Source organism: Oryzias melastigma, linkage group LG9 (assembly GCF_002922805.2).
Source record: "Oryzias melastigma strain HK-1 linkage group LG9, ASM292280v2, whole genome shotgun sequence".
Taxonomy (NCBI): domain Eukaryota; kingdom Metazoa; phylum Chordata; class Actinopteri; order Beloniformes; family Adrianichthyidae; genus Oryzias; species Oryzias melastigma.
This window is the reverse complement of record NC_050520.1, coordinates 3,482,571-3,501,033: the sequence shown is the minus strand read 5'-3', so window position 1 is coordinate 3,501,033 and position 18,463 is coordinate 3,482,571. Positions and strand designations below refer to the sequence as shown.

Below are 18,463 nucleotides of genomic sequence, written 5' to 3'. Positions count from 1 at the left end.
GGTTATTGGAAACGATTTGCCTTAAAACAATCAAATATTGCTAAAAAGGTCTGAACATGTTTCCAGTCTCCAACCAAATTAATCCAGTTTAAGGTTAGAAAAAGCTCCAACTGTCCTTCATTTAGACCATCTTTCTATAAATATTGGTTTATTGATTGACGTTCGACTAGAAGTTCACATTTTTCTGTAAAATAACTTATAAACATCTCGACTTTAATTAAACTAAATCATTAAATCAAGCTGCTCTGTTTGCAGAGACCAGAACACTCATTGTACACAAAAACATTTCTGCCTAAAAATATAATCTAAAGGAAAAATAAAATGTGTTTTTTTAGAGATTTTGATCAAATCAGATCAAATTATTCAACAAGATATTCTAAATGTCTTAAAACAAGTTGTAGCTTCGTATTTAAAGTTATCGGTGAGTTTCTGTATTATTTACATTTTAAACAGAAGTACTTTGGTGAATTTGTCTGTTTGCGGTTGGATGGAGCCGATCCGTCTGACCCGGCTGGAGAGTTCAGTCCATCCGGTCTTCTTTGGTCTCCGTCTCTCCAGGAGACCGCCGTGACGCTTTGGGTCACTAACCGTTAGGGTGGTGATTCCTGGATGCTGATTGATTAGCATCATCGGCTGGTTGGGGTAAAGAAGCAAAGACTTCTGGGTGTCCCATGACCCCATGACCTGTTGCACATCTCCACCCACAACAGTTGTGTTGTTGAGGTTTGGATGGTGCAGTACCGGGCGCCGCCGAGGGGTCAGGATGTCGTTAAAATGTCACTCGGCTTCTGACGAAATAGAAGTCTTTTATGTTTGTTATTTATTGTCGACACGTTCACGTACAAACTGACAAAAAATCTTCAAAATGTTTACATTTTAAAAACTTTACAAACTTTGGGATTTTCATTTCCAGATTTAGTCCCGAAGAGCCAAAAAAATACAAACGTTTTTCCAGTAAACATCGGCGTCTCAGACTGGAGGGGGCGGAGTTTCAGGAGAACTTCTGGACGAAGGACAGGTACTCGTTGACGTCGTCAGGTGAGCCGACCACGAAGGGCACGCGCTGGTGGATGGTCTCCGGCTGGACGTCCAGGATCCTCTGCGTCCCGGTGGTGGCGAGGCCGCCCGCCTGCTCGATGAGGAACGCGATGGGGTTGCACTCGTACAGGAGCCGCAGCTGCAGAGCATCATGGGAGACCCGGGTCAGTGCTGGTGAAGGTTCTCGGTTATTAAGGGAGGCCACAGTCACACTGGACCGAGCCGGGCTCAGTGTGAAGTATTGTTTGTGCTTCTCTCCCTGCATTACTGAGCGTTTCCCTCGATCTACACCTGACCTGTTCTACCTGACGTCTGATCTCTGATGATGTTTGACCTCTGCCTCTTCTTATTTATTTTTCTTTCGTACAGTTTTAGGACCCTAAAAACTCAATCACACTTCCAGCAGTTTCTGCATCAAGACGTTCAGCATGATAAGATCATTAATACTACTGAGGTTTTTGAGGCTAGTTTTGATATTAGTTAATATTTTAGCTCCATTTGAAGATTTTTGACCAATTTAGCTCCCGATGAGGTTTTTTTTGGGCTAATTCTGGGTTTAGCTAGTGTATTAGCAATGTGCTAGCAAGTTAGCATATACACATGATTTTATGCTAATTAGGAGTCAAGCTAGTAGTTTACCAATGTGCTATGTTACTTACTGAGGATTTTTTAAGCTAACATTTGAGAAAAATTTTAGCTAATTTGGCATCTACTGAAGTTTGGGCTAATTCTGAGTTCTTACTTTTTATATTTAGAAAAACATTTTTAAAGAAATTCTTCAAATTTTTAGTGCACTTTTGGCGAGTTTAAGTCTTTTAGCAACTTTAGCTAAACACAAATAGCTTTAGCATTTTCAGCAAATCCCTTCAGCAATGACATTAAATTTCTTCATCAAAATCCTTCTTCATGTTCAACGACCACATTGAGCCAAAAGCATTCACACTGTCATCATCGCAGGTAATGCAACTGTTCTGGTTGATTTAATTTCAGCCTCAGAGACGTGAGCGTCTGCTGAAAGAGAAGCTTCCAACGTGAACATCAGGAAACATCCAGACTCTCTGAACCGTTACAGTCAGAATTTGGTTTTTCTACAAGAATATTTTAATGTAAAATCCAATAGATTTGTTTTTAGCTCCCAAACAGGTTTTTGTTGCTCCAGAATCTAAACAGACATTCATCTCTTTCACTGATTCTCTGTAGATTTGACTGATTTATTGTAGAAAACTGAGGAGACGTCTGATCAGACATTTGAATTGTTTTTTAATTAACCAACAGTTTTTATATCATTTTCAGCTGATCATTTATTCATGAGCGCAAAATCATTTCATTTTTCTGCTCAAATAAATTAATAATACTTTAAAAATGTTTTTTAATTGATGACAAGAACATTTTTAATGGTTCTTGAGGAGTAGCAGTTAATATTTAATATTAAAGCTGTGAAATTCTGCAGGAGATGCCTTCATACATCTACTTTGGATGATTTTATTTGTGTTTGAACTCATTCATAGTATCCTTGAGAATTCTGAAAGGTTTTCTAAACAAAATGCATTATGGACATCACTATTTCACAGCTGAACCTGAGGATCAGACGGGTTGTGAGGAGAAGCTCCTCCATGTTTTCTGTTTCTGGAGAAGTTTTATGTTCTGGACATGAGGTGAATCCGATTCTGCAGGAGTGTCACAGCTCACCTTTCCTTTGGGACTCTTCTCATTGGCCGGATACATGAAGATCCCGCCGTAGGCGATGGTGCGGTGAACATCGGACACCATGGAGCCCACATAACGGGCGCCGTACGGGGCGCTGCCGTCCTGCAGGTTTTAACAGAGAAACAAAGACGAAACCTTCTTCAGATTTGATCCAGTTCAGGATCTGCGGAACGTTCTAAGAACTTCTGGGATTCTGGTTCTTGTTCAGAACCTGAACCCAGAACACTGCAGGTAAACCTTCAGAAACAAAAGCTGAATGGAAACAAAACGGAGCAAAGACTGAAGCAAAACGGAGGAGAAGCTGAAACGCAGAACCGGATCTAAATCCAGTTTCTGAACTCATTCAGGATTCTGTCCATAACTTAAACAGACAGAACCTCAAACAGTCCGGCTGCTGCTCCAGGACTCGAACCCCCGGACAGGATGGAGGGACGCTCAGGACTCTGATGCTGCTTCATTTCTCAGAGTCAGCAGGAAACCAAGTCCCGACTGAGACGGGAGAAGGGTCACATCCTGGAAGGTCACGGGGATTTATGGTTTTATGACGGGAAACGGCGTCTGACCGAGTGGATCCGGAGAGAGCCGCTTCAATGGAACTAAAACCTGTTTCTGAAGCGTTCAAACGGCGGTTTTCCTGAACCCTGAAGGACGTTTGTTTGTGAAGTGAGATCTGTGGGTCCGAAAGGATCCCAGACGTGACCTGGTTCTGCTGACCCAGCCTTCTGGGGGTGGGGGTGGGGGGGGCAGAGTCCACCGCAGCAGCTGGAACAAACAAACCGAGACGGAGCTAACCTGAACGTAACCTTTGACCTCCAGACTCAAACCTGCAGCCGTGTTTAAAATGGGAAGTCATGCGGTGTGGAGCTGCAGGTTCAATGTGACGGGAGTCATGCGCTCACTGAGGGGGGGGGGGACTCACTGAAGTCTCTCTCTTCATTTATCCTCCACAGAAAGACGTTTTATCCTAAAATATTCAGACATTAGGGTGGTAGACAGTCTAACAGTCTAACAGTCGCCCTGCAGGACAGGTGAACTAACCGGGTCACGTTCAACATGATGAAACATTAGGGGGCGCCGTGAAGCCGTTTGACCTCTGTGTCTGGGGCTCAGCGGCCTCGTGTTCTCCTGTGGTCATGTGACTCTGATGGAGCGGAAACATGGACGGATGAGCTGGACGCTGAAGTCGGAGTCATGTTTGTGAGCAAGCTGAAAAAGAGCTGAGCGTGCAGAACGACTGCGGCGCTTCCTGCAGCTCAGCAGCTTCATCCCGACTCCAGGAACCAACGGTCACATGACGCCTCAAACGAGACGTCACGGTCATCTCATTTACAGAAGAAGAAGAGGCTCTTCTCTGGAGGATCAACGTTGATTTGAGCTAAAACGTTCCTGCAGATCCACAGCCCAGCAGAACCTTCTGCTGCAGGATCCGGGTCTGCTGCAGGATCCGGGTCTGCTGGGACCCACAAGAACCTGGCGGCGGTGTCTAACCTCCGGGTTCTTCTTGTGTCTGAGGTACTCGTTGATGGAGGGATGGAAGAACTTGGCGTAGCCCTCATTCAGACTGTAGATCTTTCCCTTCGGCTTGATCTTCACGTTCCTCTCGATGAGGATGAACTCGCCGATCGCCTGACAGGAAGAAACAGAATTTCCGTTTGTCTTTAATCGGGTTTGGATGTTCAGAAAACACAGCAGGGATGTCAGACGTTCAGTGTTTCACTACGATCAGCCGCTGCGTTTGGATCTGCTGCAGCTCTCCTGAGATCTAGATCCAAATAAAGACGTCAGATCAAAATAGCGCATTCCTGGTGGACCTCACAGGGTTTAATAAAAGTGACAGAAAATGTGGCCTGAATGTGTTTGTCCACGGTTACCATGGTGACCACCTGTGTTTGCCCACCTTGGGTTAAGTGGGCACTCAGTGGGTAGCTCGCTACTCTAGGCAGCCGCCTGGTGAACTGCAGAGCTCGTTAGCTTGATACAGTGGTGCTAGCTAGCATGCTACAGCGTCCACAGGCTGGCTAGCATAGCGCGTTTACCCACTGAATTTTCACTAAAGTCAATGTGGACAGCTGGTCCTCACATTTTCTGCCCACTTTTAAACCTTAAGGGGCCCATTTGGCCTTGTTGACTGGGGTCATTTATTTATTTATCGGGGGGGTGGGGGTCCTTCACTATAAACCCCCTCAGCAGTCCACAGACTCACAGGGTCCAGCATGAAGAAGTTGAGGCCGGCTCCGGTGCTGAGGGCCACCAGGGTGGCGCTGCCGTAGAGGGCGTAACCCGCACACACCATGTTGTTCCCCGGCTGCAGAGCGTCCTTCTCCGTGGGTTCCCCGTCTGAAACCTGCAGTCACACATCAGCGTGAAGACCACAAACATGGAAACCCACCAGAGCAGACGCAGACGTTCCTGATGCTGTTGGCTGAAGTCCTCCAGCAGAACCAAGACAAAGAGAAAACACTCGTGATCTGTGGACCATAGTGATGAAGAGGATGGTGATGCTCAAACATCTTCATCTGACTTCCTGCCGATGGTTAGCAGTTCAGGTGGATCAGTCGAGTGCTTTCCTGTTGATGTCTGTGTGCGTTTCCTAAACCTCCACCTCAGCTTCACCTGTCAGGACAGGTAACTGTTTGGATCTGGACCTCCTAAAACCAATCAGCTCCTTCATCTCAGAGGTTGTAAAAGGAGGCGGAGCCAGCAAAGTTCTCCATCCTCCGGATGAGTGAGACAAACATTTATTGTTTAGATGTTTACATGAGCAGCTTTTCTCCATAGTAGATTAGCTGGACAACAGCTCCCTCTGGTGGTCGATACAAGAATTATTTTTCTGTTTGATCTTTAGCTTAAGATTTAAAGACAGTAACCCAACATGAACATTGTTGTTTCTGTTAAAAAGATGAACCATCAAACTCAATATTTTTGCGTTGCAGACTCACCCGTTTGTAGATGGCGAATATGGTTCCGATTGAGGCCAAACAGTCGATGTTACTGGAGCCGTCCAGAGGGTCGAAGCAGACCACGTACTTCCCCTGGAAGCAGCACCGAACCTCGTGAGACTTCCAGCACGTTTACACGAAACGACAAACTGCTTCTTTAGAAAACAATCAGCCTCTGGTTCCACTCTCACACTGGATCAGCTTCACGTTTCTGGACCGTTCTGGCTTCAGCTCTTTAGGTCAAAACTGTGGTTCCAGCCCCACAGCATGCTGCTACCACCCCCATGCCGATTACTTTGAAGTTTTGATTTGTTCATTAGTGACACCTGTTTTTTTAATTTAATTTATTTTTTTTGCAGTTTGAACGCCACTTTGTTGCTTCAGTTTTTGTCGCCCTTTGTTCATCAAGTTAATTAAATCTCACAAATGAAACTTAGACTTTTTTCACTGTTTTGTTAGAAGTGATAAACACACAAACAGCAGAAATGGACAGACTGAACCGTTGTCTCCTCTGGAGGCTTCAACAGGGAAGTTCTGATGGATTCTCCTCATTTCTGGACACAGAAGCTGCAGTTTGACGGCTGTCTGCCTTAAGAGACGCTTCATTTGTGTTTCATAGCTGAAACAGATCAAAGGGAACCGCAAAGATCTGGAACCTGAACAGAGACAGAAGACGGAGCGGATCCACGACTCTGTCCTGAAGTTGTTAGTTAAGTTTTGTCATTTCAGATTTTTAACATGTCAAACATCTAAGCAAAAAAAAACTTTCATTTACTGTCAGAAATGTTGCAGAAATGTTCTTTAAATTTGTGTTTTTAGTTTATAGCTAGTCAAATAAAAGTCTCCAAATGTTGTTTTACTTTGGTAAATGAGTTTTAAACAAATGCAGTTTAAAGGATGGAAAATGATTTAGGGTTTTGTGCCTCATATTTTGGTGAATATTCTTAATATTTTATGCTTTTTTTTAATAGATTCTATTAAAATGTTGTTCATATCTGAGTAAACGGGACAAATTGATGGTGGGACACCAAAGTTCAAATGATCAAAACATCATGTTTGACTGTCTTGCATTTCTTATTGAAACAAAGCTGCTGCAGCAGGAAGAGGTTTTTGACACGGTGGATTTTATTGTGAAGGAACTCGTGTGTGCTGCTGTCAAAAGTAAAAGGAGTTACAAATATATAGAAACAAATATACACTTTTGTAATTCAATTATTGCAATATTTATATCTAAATTCACACATAAATGCTTAATTACCAAAAAAGCATAAATATTGTGCATTTTTTTAGATGATAAAGTGAGACTTTGTGGATCTCAGGTTCTGGTCTGTCAGAAATGAGTCTTTTAGCACTAAAGGTTGCAGATCTCTGGCCTAAGTCCGCCCCTGGATGGCGATTGGAGGCCGTACAACTGTAATTTGATGTAGTGTTAGTTAAAGTTTCAGGTGATGAAGGCTTTGAGTTTGTAGAAAAGTGTCTTTAAACGTGTGCGGGTGTTCTTCCTTTAGGTCTAAAGAAACAAGTTTGTTCCAATAGACGTCAGTGAAAATGTTTTTCTGCTTTGACTCTTAAATCACATCAAGAACTTCATCTGCTGCTAAAAACGAGACGAGTTTGTTTGATCAGCTGAAATGTTCACATTTAAATGTCTTATTTTGAAAAGAACAGAAAAGGAAGCAGTAGTTTTGTCTTCCCTCTGACCCCCGACCCCACCTCAGGCCAGGACAGAGTAGATCCGGGGTGTCCAAAGTCAGCCCTCGAGGTCCAGCCTTACCTGCTGCTGATCACCTGTGCAGGTGTGTTTGGCCAATAAGAGCTGATTGGTTGGGAAACATGCAGGACGCCGGCCCTCGAGGCCTGGATTGGAGTAGAGGACTCATCTGCAGGGTGGGGGGGGGCGCTCACCCGCTTGTCTTTGGGGGTGACGATGATCTCCTTGTTCTCCTCGGACACCATGCAGCAGGTGCTGTAGGACGCCTGCAGCATGTTGATGACCAGGTCGTTGGACAGGACGTCCAGCTTCTTCACGTCGTCCCCCGTCACGTTCACCGCCCCCGCCATGCCCTGCCTGCAGGCAGCAGAAAGCTCAGCGCTGCGCCTCAGATACAGTTAGAAATCTGCTTTTCTTCACGTTCTGCTCGTCAAACTAAAAGCTGCTTATCAACCAGATACTCAAACTGGGACAAAAGACGGTCGGAGATTCTGGAGAAATCTGGACCGAGAAGCAAAGACTGTGGTGCCGATTCTGTTTGAATGGTCCAGTTTCCTGCAGGAATTTGCAGAACTTTGAGTTCGGACTGTCCAGAAGTCTGAACTCGCACCATCATACAGAACTTTTATGTTGGACCGTCCTGCAGAACTCTGAGCTGGTACCGTCCTGCAGCCTGACCCCTCCCTTTGCATGCATGGGGGGGTCAGACCGACGCCCCCTCAGCTGTAAATGAGCTGACCTTCTGTTCACGGACGTTGACCTTTGGGTTGTACTCACAGGTGGGCCAGGCCGGCTTTGCGTACAGCAGAGGAGATGGCTTTGACGGCCGTCAGCATGGCGGTGATCAGCTGGGTCAGCTCCCCGGTGGCCCCCTTGGCCTGCCGGCCCGTCTCGATGATGAACCGGGTCAGGGTCCACACGTCCGTGTCAAACTGGGACTGGTCCGACATGCTGCGGTCCGACTCCTTTCTGCTGCGTGCGGCGCCGGTGGACGATGGTCTGATACTGCAGAGCGACGGTTTCCTCCTCAGAGCTGGGGGGCTATTTGTGAGGGTGAGGGGGTATTTAGAGACGGGGTGTCGGGTGTCTGTCGGGACACCGACGGCTGCACAAGAAAGGCGAGTTCACAACAAAGGTGACGCCAGAACGAGGAAGTACTCAAGTAATCTGATTACTGCAGATTTGAGCCACAATGAAGATCAAGATGATTTAAATCTGAGTGGAAGCAGATCAACACGAACTGGAGCTTTAAATGTCTTCTGACCTTTACTCTTAAGGTCAACCCCCCTCATGGCATCGAGGCGGCACTCCCATTTGAAACCAAAACAGGAGGATTATGGGAAAGAAGTGGCGTTTAAAAGCAGAAGGAAAACTCGCGTCAGCAGAAATATAAATGACATTACAAACTGCTAAAGTAGAAAAGTTGCATTACCTGCAATAATGCTAGTGAGAATGCTTTCTGCTGAATGTGGTCGCGGAAGAAGCAGCTGTTTGATGAACATGCTAAAGGTTTTTATTTTAATTTTTGGATTAAGTCATGAATGTGGTGAGAGTTTTGATATAAAACTTGCATAATTTGCAGACAGTGCGCAAAAAATGTTAAGAATTCCATGAAAACAATCTCAACACTGCTAAAATATCAGCTTAACTCCAAATTATTTAAAAAAACCTCAATAGATGCCACCTTAGCCAAAAATGTTAGCATGTTGCTAAAATACTAGCTTAAGAATAGTCAAAAAAATCTGTGCCACCTTAGCTTAAAAAGATAGCACCTTACTAAAATGTTAGCTTAACTCAGAATTAGCCCAAAAAACCCTAGTAGGTCCCAAATTAGCCATAAAAGCTAGCATGTTGCTAAAATACTAGCTTAACTCAAGAATAGTTCCAAAATATCTCATGCCACCTTAGCCAAAACAGCTAGCACATCGCTAAAACATTAGCATAACTCAAAATTATCCCAAAAATCTCAGAGTATGATAAAATAGCAAGAAAAAAGTTAAAGCACGAATGTCCTGAATATGCTGAATGTTTATATTTACATAAATTGTCCCATTCATTTCCGTGGGGCTGAAGAATCACATAAATTGCGTAAAATCTTAAAGATCGTCAAATGTTTGAGTTCCAAAAGTACAAGAAAGGTTCTGAACGAGCTGAACGTTTTGATAGCAAGAGTTTTTACAAGTTGTACAAACTTACAGAAGAATAAATAAGGAATAAAGAGAAACTGGATCACTTTAGAGTGAATGCCTACAAAATATTCACACAATGATGTCTAAACGTCTGAAATAAGACGAAGAAATGTGTTCATGTGACAAACAGGCGAGAATAAGACAAAATGAAGAGTCAAGTTTGAAATAAACAGAAAAAGTAGAATTCTGAGCAGATGGAGGTAAAAATATGTTTATTTATTCCTTAAATTGTTGAGATTCTTTTGTTTTTATTTTTTTTAGCTAAAGAATTCAAAATAATGAAAGAATGAGAATTTAACCAATAAAAATATCTGTGATTCTGATTTCTTTATAAAATATTGGTCTTTTTATTCCAAATATTTTGTTTTTTTCTAATATGTTAAATGAACCATTTTATTCTCTGGGGTTTAAAAGAAATACAGTAGATTTATCCAGATTCCTTTCAATGTTGGTGGAGAAACGTATTTATTTTTGGAGACTTTTCCTCTCAAAGCTTCATGAACCGTCGAGGTTTTCGTGGCTCAGACGTTTTCTTTGGTCGTTTCCTGGAGGCGTGGCTGCAGCTCTGCGTCCAGGAGAGGTTTGGATTTTCTCTGACGTTTTGGTTCAATCCTTCATCCCGTCGGCTCCGTACAAAGATCCTTTCAGAATAAAACGCCGTGAATAAAACTCTGGCTTTGCGGGGGCGGCGCCGTCCGGCTTCACTTCTTGGCGTGCTTCTGACAGACGGCGATGTACTCCAGGACGTCCTCGGGGGAGCCCATCGCCACCGGCGCGCGCTGGTGGATGCTCTCCGGCTGGATGTCCAGGATGTTCTCGAAGCCGGTGGAGGCCATGCCCCCCGCCTGCTCCATGATGAAGGCCATGGGGATGCCCTCGTACAGAAGTCGCAGCTTCAAACGACAAGAGGAAGAATTAAACCCAAACTTCACTGCAGCCTCATTACAGAAACACAAACATTTAAGGACTCAGTAAGACCATGTAAAGACTCAGCCCAGAACTACACTGACCTGAAGAGCTGGGACCACCGTTTCCATGGTTACCGTTGGTGGTACACTTAGACAGGGTTGTCAAGCCCTGAAGGCGGAGTCTGGGCCGTATGGGGTTCCATTTGTGCCAAAAATATGTTTTTGCGTATACTGCCTATGTCTACAGAACAAGTTTTTTAAACATTTTTTCATGTCTCTGTACTACTAATCAATATCTCCTGCATGTCTTGTGCAACAACAGGAGCTAATGACGCTAGCAACTGGCATGTTCTAATTGGCTGGGCACACCTGAACCAGGTAATCTGTCATGGGTGGAGCTTGGAGATCTGGAAATCATGCAGACACTGCGGCCCTCGAGGCCTGGAGTTTCCTATCCCTGATCCAGAGGAATCATGGAAGAAGTGATCAGATGAGACCAAAATAGAACTTTTGGGTCTGAATTCCCAGAATGAGGAGGACCATCCCAAGAACACCATCCCCACTGTGAAGCATGGCGGTGGTAGAATCATAATATGGGGAAAGAAAAACTACAGGAAACATTTGACCTTTACTGTCGCCAAATATTAACATGAACTTTATCAGGGGTTCAAATACTTGTTCAGGTCTCGTCTTGTCCAAGTCTTGTTCCTCTAACTCAGCTGTTACACATTATTGCAAAACAAGGTTTCGTCTCCATCAGCCTCACGGATGTGAGGAAAGATCGTTTTGAAACTCTGAGCTTCAGCCACAGAAAACTGAAGAGCTGCAGGTCTGACGATGACCACCGACAGCTCTCTGCTTACTTATGTTGGTAAAGAACAAAAGGTTTAAATCAAGTTTTTAAGTGGAATTGATAAAAAATAAAATAAAAAAAAGCTCCAGTGGAAAAACAGTCATGGAGAATAAACTGTCGATGTGGAACAACATCTGGTGAACTGAGAGAGTAAAGACCAATAATAGAAGGAAAACAACTGAACTTTTCTATAAGTGACCTAAAGTCAAAAACGTTTGAACCAGATTACAATCTGCTTGGCTTCACATTCATTCCAGACTCAGATGGTCGGACCCCGAGGCTGAACGGAGCGTTTTGAACGTTTGCTCATGAAAAACGCCGTTTGTTTGATGCTACCATGTGATCAGACCACGGGACTTCTGGACCAACATCTGAAGACCAGATGAAGCCGAAAGGCCCCAACCAGACTGATGTGCACAGAGGTGGACTATGATTGTATGGGCTTCCTAGTTTCAGCCTAATAATGTAATAAAACAAAGTTTAACATCTTAGAAAACAGGATAATGATATGTTTGGAGCTCAAATTAACATAGGGATTTTTCTGAACAATTGAGGAAATCTACCTTTGATGTTGACGGTTTCACAGAATAAACTTTCACAATAAAAGCTCAGACTTAGACAGCCCTTCTGAATGTGGTTTGAAACTGTCAGAGGGTCAAGCCGGTGAGGACAGAGGAACCTCACCTTCCCCTTGGGGCTCTTGGCGTTTCCTGGGTATAAAAAGATTCCGCCGTACATGAGCGTCCGGTGGACGTCCGCCACCATGGAGCCGATGTAGCGCGCTCCGTACGGCTCGCTGCCGTCCTGCAGAGGTTCAAGAACAACAGCGTGAGGGACGTTCTTGGAGACGCTGGACGTTAGGTCTGATGTGAGTCAGTGGTGCTCCGACAAACGATGATTTCAATAGTCGACTAATTATCGATTATTTTTTGCGATAAGTCGACTAAACGGGTCACACGCAAAGTGATGTAACACACACATCTTAACCATCATTAGATTTAAACTATCTAAAAACTAGATATATAGCATTACCTGTGATAATTCTAATGGGAAGGCTGTAAGCTGAATTTGTATGCTGAAGATGCTAGTGCTGACAGCTGAAAACGCTGAGATTGAAAGCCTAAAAAAAAACTGAAAAAAAGCCTAAGTTATCCAAAACAGCTAGCATGCCACTGAAATATTAGCTAAACTCCAAATTAGACAAAAAAAATGAAAAAAAGAAATCCTAAATTATATTATATTAAATGGCATAACTCCATTATAACTTTCAACTTTACTACACTGTAACTCCATATAATATAAAGTAACGAATAATCGGCGATTAAATTAGTTGTCAACTGTTTTAATAGTCGCTAAGTCGTCGATTAGTCGACTAATCGTGGAGTCCAGGTCACCTGCGGGAACTTCTTCCTCTGGAGGTACTCGGTGACGGCCGGCTCAAAGTCCTTGGCGTAACCTTCGTTCAGGCTGTAAATCTTTCCCCGTTTCTTGATCCTCACGTCACGCTCCACCAGGATGAACTCGCCGATCGCCTGACGGTGAGATGAAACGGCATGAGAGGATGGAAATCCTCCCGCAGACCGGGACGGGGAGCACTGACCGGGTCCAGCATGAAGCAGTTGACTCCCTGGCCGGTGGAGAGGACGATCATGGTGGCGCTGCCGTACAGGGCGTAACCCGCCGCCACCAGGTTCCTGCCCGGCTGCAGGGCGTCTTTTTCACACGGCTCATCGTCTGTGGTCTGGAGAGGAGAGCAGGACAGATCTGGTGAAAGGATGTTTGAAGAAACGAACAGAAGAACCAATAAATTATACCCGCTACTGTAAAAAAAAAAAAAAAAAAAAAACACGGATTCTCTCAGCTACACCTTCAATCACTTGAGCAGTAGAGTTTATTCAAGGGAGAAAAGTAAATCTTTTTTCTGAAAAATCTTTTATTTTAAAAATCGAACGGATTCTCTTGAGTAGCTTGAAGGTTAACAGCAGTCCGGCGGCGTGGAACATGAGAAAAGGTGAATATGGAACCGTTCTCTTCAAATGGATGGGATGAGTGCAGAAACAGAAGAACAGGTGATTCTCCCACCTGTCGGCATGGAGATGTGACTTTCATGAATGAATCTAATCATAGAAATGCTCAAACAAGATCATCCATTCAGATGATCATTTCAGAGAAGTGAACACGATTCATGCTCGAACTTCCATGAAAAAAAGAGGCGCAGCGCTAAGCACGCCGCCGGAGGGGCGCCGAGTCGTAGTCATGAGTTTGAGTTTGTCTGTTTTGTAAAAAATGTTTTTGTGTTGAAATATTTTTGTGTGGAGCTTCAAAGTAGCGATTGTTTATCGAGTATAAATAATTGATTTGTTGGTTACATTTTGGTCATGCATTTAAGTAAACCCCTCCCCCGGGCCGTGGTAAAATCCTCATAGGTTGAGGAGCCACAGCCACAGAGGTTGGGGACCACTAAACTAGAGATCTCAAAGTCATTTTGGGTTATTTACTAGAAACTGTAAAGAGTAAAACAGAACCCCTTGTTTTCTAAATCCACTGTATCTGTCACAAGAGTAGTCGTGCCTTCCTGTAAATGCTGAAGATTGTTCCAATCGAAACGAGACAGTCGATGTTGGAGGATCCGTCCAGAGGATCGAAGCACACGATGTATTTCCCCTGAAAAACAACAGATGCAGAGAATTTTACCAAAACGTCTGGGTTTGGATCAGTTCTGCTGCTCAATAAAAACAATAACACAATGAAAGACTGTTAAAACTGTCAAAATATTACATGAAATTTACATTTGAAAAACATTTCAGGAGGTAAAACCAGAAAATACTCGAGTGACATCATCACGTTGAAGATTAATGCAGTTCTTGTATTTTTTTTTTTAAACTTTGAACATTTGAAAAAGTAACCTACGGTTTTCTGGTTTTACCCCTGGGCATGGGCCACCTAGGCGGCTGCCTGGGGCGGCATCTTCTGGAGGGGGCGCCAAATCACCACGATCATATATTCATTTTTTTCTCATTTTTTTGTTAAACTCATTTCATGTAAAAAATGGGGCCGGTAATTAACTTAAAAAAATTAATTAGTCGCAAACCTGGGAAAAAAATGAATCACAATTCATTTTTTTTAGCTACAGTACTTGCCGACCACTTATTATCGGAAAATAATCACAAAATGAAATTCATCACACAAAACTGTGCATTTAGCACATTTATTTTTAATAAATTCTGTCAATTGATTAAAAAAATATCACAATAATCACACAACAGTGGCGCAGCCAGTTAGCACATGTGCCTACAAATGCAGAGTAATTCAATGCAAGCCTTAGCTGGGACATCCGGATCTAACGACCAGCAGGGGGCCAGATTTGTTTGTCGCCATGGGGGCCATGCAGCCCAGGGCCGGGCCAGCCTACAGTAATATAACTGCTGCATCTTGGAAGTAGACTTAAAAAAGGTTATTTTAAAAAAAGAGGAAGCTTGACATTACCAAACAGTTCATGCAGCAAGCCTCCTCACTGAAACCTGAGCCGCACGGCTCCTCGGTTTGATTTACCGTCACCTACCCGTTTTTCTGGCTCCACGATGATGGCTTTGTCGTTTTCCTCAGACACCAGAACGCAGGAAGTAAAGGAGGACTTGATCATGTTGATGACCAGATCATTGGACAGAATGTCCAGCTTCTTCACCTGGTCGCCCGTCACGTTGGTGCTGCCGGCGATGCCGTACCTGACGGGAACATAAAAAAAAACATCTTAAGAAAAAAAAAACAGCAATAGATGTTTTTCATTCTTTTTTTTAACCAAAAATAGTCATTTTGTAAAGAGATGAACAAAATAAATGACTTGTTTGGAGATGAATGGCGGTTTCGTTAGGATACATTTACCTCAGTAACTTAGTTTACATTAATTAACTTTACTTGATTTGTAAAGAAAACTCCGGCCCTCCAGGTGATTCTGTTCGGCCCTCCAGGTCATTTTATTTTGTTGTTATGAATGGTCCGATGTTATTTTGCTCTAATTTCTATCTCGTATAATTTTGATTAAATATATTTTTATGGAGAGTAAAATATTGAAAGTTATTTAAGGTTTAAGTTGATTTATTGTGGAATAATATTCCTGCATTTTTATTATTCATAATTGTGTTAAAAAAGTTACAGTTTTAAAATGTGTTATCTTGTGCTCATTTCTAACGTGTAGTTTTGACAAAATAGATTTTTATGGAGAGTAAAATTATTAATTATAATTATGGTAAAAATGTATGGCTTTAAAGTTTAAAAGCTTTTTGGACCATTTTTGCATTTAATAAGACATTTAGGCTATTTTGGAGTTTAGCTCATATTCAGTTACATGATAGCCGTTTTTGCTAATTTAGGCTTTTTTTAAGGTTTTTCCGGATGTCTTGGAGTTTAGCTACTATTTACACTGAGCCTATTTAGGCTCATTTAGACTTTTTTCAGTTCTGTAGGCTATTTTGAAATTTATCTATTTTTTCTGCTACATGCTAGCTATTTTGGTTGGTATCACATATTTTTTTTTAATTTTACAGGATAATTTGACATTTTATTGTTTCAAATGTTCAATTTTATTTTTTCCAAAGTTTCAATAATTCTTTCAAATTTTCAATATGTATTTTTGAGTTTGAAACTACTTTCACATTGTCTTTTTTTTTAATCAAATGTACAATCCCTGTTTTTCACATTTTCAATTTGTTTCTTCGTTCACTTTGAGCAGATGCTGATTTGACCCCATGCGTATGGTAATGGGACACAATAAAACGGCGCTTTCGACGCACGGTTAACACACGAGAAAACGCCACTTTTTACATCTGTTTTGGGACAACGCAAGACGCTTTAATTCACGCGCTACTTTTAAAACATGCGTTAAAAGCGGAGTCTTTCATGGCCAATTTTTTCCCCTGGTGATTATTGGCCCCTTTGGCTTGCCATATATATCACGCACGGCTCATGTCTGACTGTTGAGTGGAACTCCTAAAGCAGTGACAGAACCTGCTAGCCCTACGTCAACACAGGTGAGAGTGAACAGGTTTAAACTGTCAGTGGGCGTGGTCTCTGAGCGCCTAAGTCAACCTGAACCTCCAGTTTACCGCGCGCAGGTGACACCCTGTCTGTCACGGCTGAGTTCATGTGTGTGCGTGTTCGAGAGTGTGCGCGTGTCTCTCACAGGTGCGCGATCCCGGCCTTGCGCACGGCGCTGGAGATGGCCTTCACCGCCGTGCACAGCGCGTTGAGCAGCGTGGTCAGCTCCCCCGTGCCCTTGGCCCTCCGGCCCTCCTCCATCACGAAGCGGGTCACGGTGACCACGTTGGTGTCGAACGTCCCGCGGTCGGACATCCTGCTGCTGCGACTGAAGCTGCGGGGCGCGCGGCGGCACTTAAATGCCAGAAACGCGGAAACTGGTGGCAGCGCGAGGAGGCGGAGGGGCCAATCCAGGGCTGGGGGGGAGGTGTGGCCGCGAGGCCCCCCCGCGCGCGCGCCGCGATGAAGCGATAAAGTCTGCAAAGCGGGATGTGACCAGAACAATGACAGCCGGGACTCGGCTTTGCGCAAGAAAAGGTCGCGCACTTTCCAGCGGGTTTGACTGCGATATGAGGAGAGGGACGGCCGCTATTGTGTCGCACACGAGCCGTCACGCACGGCTCACACGCAAAACACACTCGAGCTTTCACGCTTTCCCAAACCCTCAGCTCTGCTTCTGGTCTCTGAGGTTCTGAAGGGAGAAAAGCTTTAGGTTCTGATCACCAGAAACTTCAGAACAATTGAGACTGGATTTGTACTGACAGTTTTCCTGCATGTCTCAGGTCAGAAGATCTTCTGGGTTCTGGATCAGAAGATCTTCTGGGTTCTGGATCAGACTTCCACAGGTCGCTCCACAGGTGTTTAGATCAGAAAGTCATGAACTTTTGGGAAGCTTCACTTTGGAGTTTTCATCAAATCTTTCTAGTTTCTCTTTGGTCCTGAGGCTGTGAAGCAGAAATCACAGAGAGAACCATCAAGCTCATAAAGAGAAGCACAGAACCCTGTAGAACCGGGCCAGGAGGCTGACTAACAGAGGCGCTGATGTCTGTCCTGAAGCATCAGTCCAGTTCTAACCGCAGTTGCAGGAATAAGGAAGTTCCTACACAAGTCTAAACTGTTTTGGAGTGTGGAGACCTGTCGCCGTCTGATGACCACAACAGAAGGAAAATGCTGTAAAAAAAACTAGCTACAACCTGACTCCCAGTTCCATTTAGTTGAACAAAATCCTTCCATCATCCATCCATCGATGTGGGCCCTACCTGTCTGTCCACACCGGCTTAAGTAGGCACTAAGTGGGTAGACTTGCTATGCTAGCCAGCCGCCTGGGGTATAGCGACACTCGCTAGCTTGAATGAGCATAGTTCGCTAGCTTTCTACAGATGAGCTCACTAGCATGCTACAGTGGAGCTTAACAGCTCGCTACAGGGCGAGGACGCTAGCTTACTACAGTGGCGTTCGCTTGCATGCTACACTGTCCACCGGGCGGCTCGCTAGTGCAGCAAGCTAACCCACTGAATCCCCACTTAGGCGATGTTGGCAAACACAGGTGGGGCCACCACAGAAACTGAGGACAAACCTGCTAAATAAAATTATGGTTTGTTTTATTTTTTTGTGATTGGAGTTAAAATTGACTTTGACATTATTTGCATATGGTTTTCTTAGCTCTTATTCTAGATCAGGGGTCTCAAACTCAATTCAGCCGGGGGCCGTTGGAGGCAGAGTCTGGGTGAGGCTGGGCCGCATCAGGATTTTCACAAGAAAAGGTCGATAAAACATTCCAATGTTCTCAACTGTCTTTATTTTGAACAGAAAATAAAGAATTTAATTAATTACTTAAAAAATGAATAAAAAATACATCAATCTGTAATGAATAAATACAATAATAATAATGACAATACAGCAGATACAGAAGAGAAGAGAAGAGATTGAGAAGAGTGGAGGATGGTGGGCGCCGAGCGGAGGACGGTGGGCGCCGAGTGGAGGATGGTGGGCACCGAGTGGAGGACGGTGGGCGCCGAGTGGAGGACGGTGGGCGCCGAGTGGAGGACGGCGGGCGCCGAGTGGAGGACGGCGGGCGCCGAGCG

The 18,463-nt window shown here is 44.0% G+C and overlaps 2 protein-coding genes and 1 long non-coding RNA gene across 3 annotated transcripts; 1 reads left to right on the top strand and 2 right to left on the bottom strand.

Moving 5' to 3' along the window:
• Positions 1-805: 805 nt before the first annotated feature.
• Positions 806-8,683, bottom strand: fbp2 (fructose-1,6-bisphosphatase 2). Its single transcript, XM_024274654.2, has 7 exons — positions 8,173-8,683; positions 7,590-7,752; positions 5,685-5,777; positions 4,949-5,089; positions 4,234-4,371; positions 2,728-2,847; positions 806-1,177 (listed from the first exon to the last, which is right to left on the bottom strand). Exons 1-7 carry the CDS (start codon positions 8,343-8,345, stop codon positions 992-994), a joined length of 1,014 nt encoding a protein of 337 aa, XP_024130422.1. The 5' UTR covers positions 8,346-8,683; the 3' UTR covers positions 806-991.
• Positions 1,066-6,116, top strand: LOC118599124. The gene is made up of 2 exons (XR_004948413.1): positions 1,066-1,202; positions 5,679-6,116. It is a non-coding gene; the product is annotated as an uncharacterized LOC118599124 (long non-coding RNA).
• Positions 8,684-10,020: 1,337 nt separating the features above from the next.
• Positions 10,021-16,788, bottom strand: LOC112148874 (fructose-1,6-bisphosphatase 1). Its single transcript, XM_024276271.2, has 7 exons — positions 16,525-16,788; positions 14,908-15,070; positions 13,917-14,009; positions 12,946-13,086; positions 12,740-12,877; positions 12,030-12,149; positions 10,021-10,477 (listed from the first exon to the last, which is right to left on the bottom strand). Exons 1-7 carry the CDS (start codon positions 16,692-16,694, stop codon positions 10,286-10,288), a joined length of 1,017 nt encoding a protein of 338 aa, XP_024132039.1. The 5' UTR covers positions 16,695-16,788; the 3' UTR covers positions 10,021-10,285.
• Positions 16,789-18,463: the final 1,675 nt, after the last annotated feature.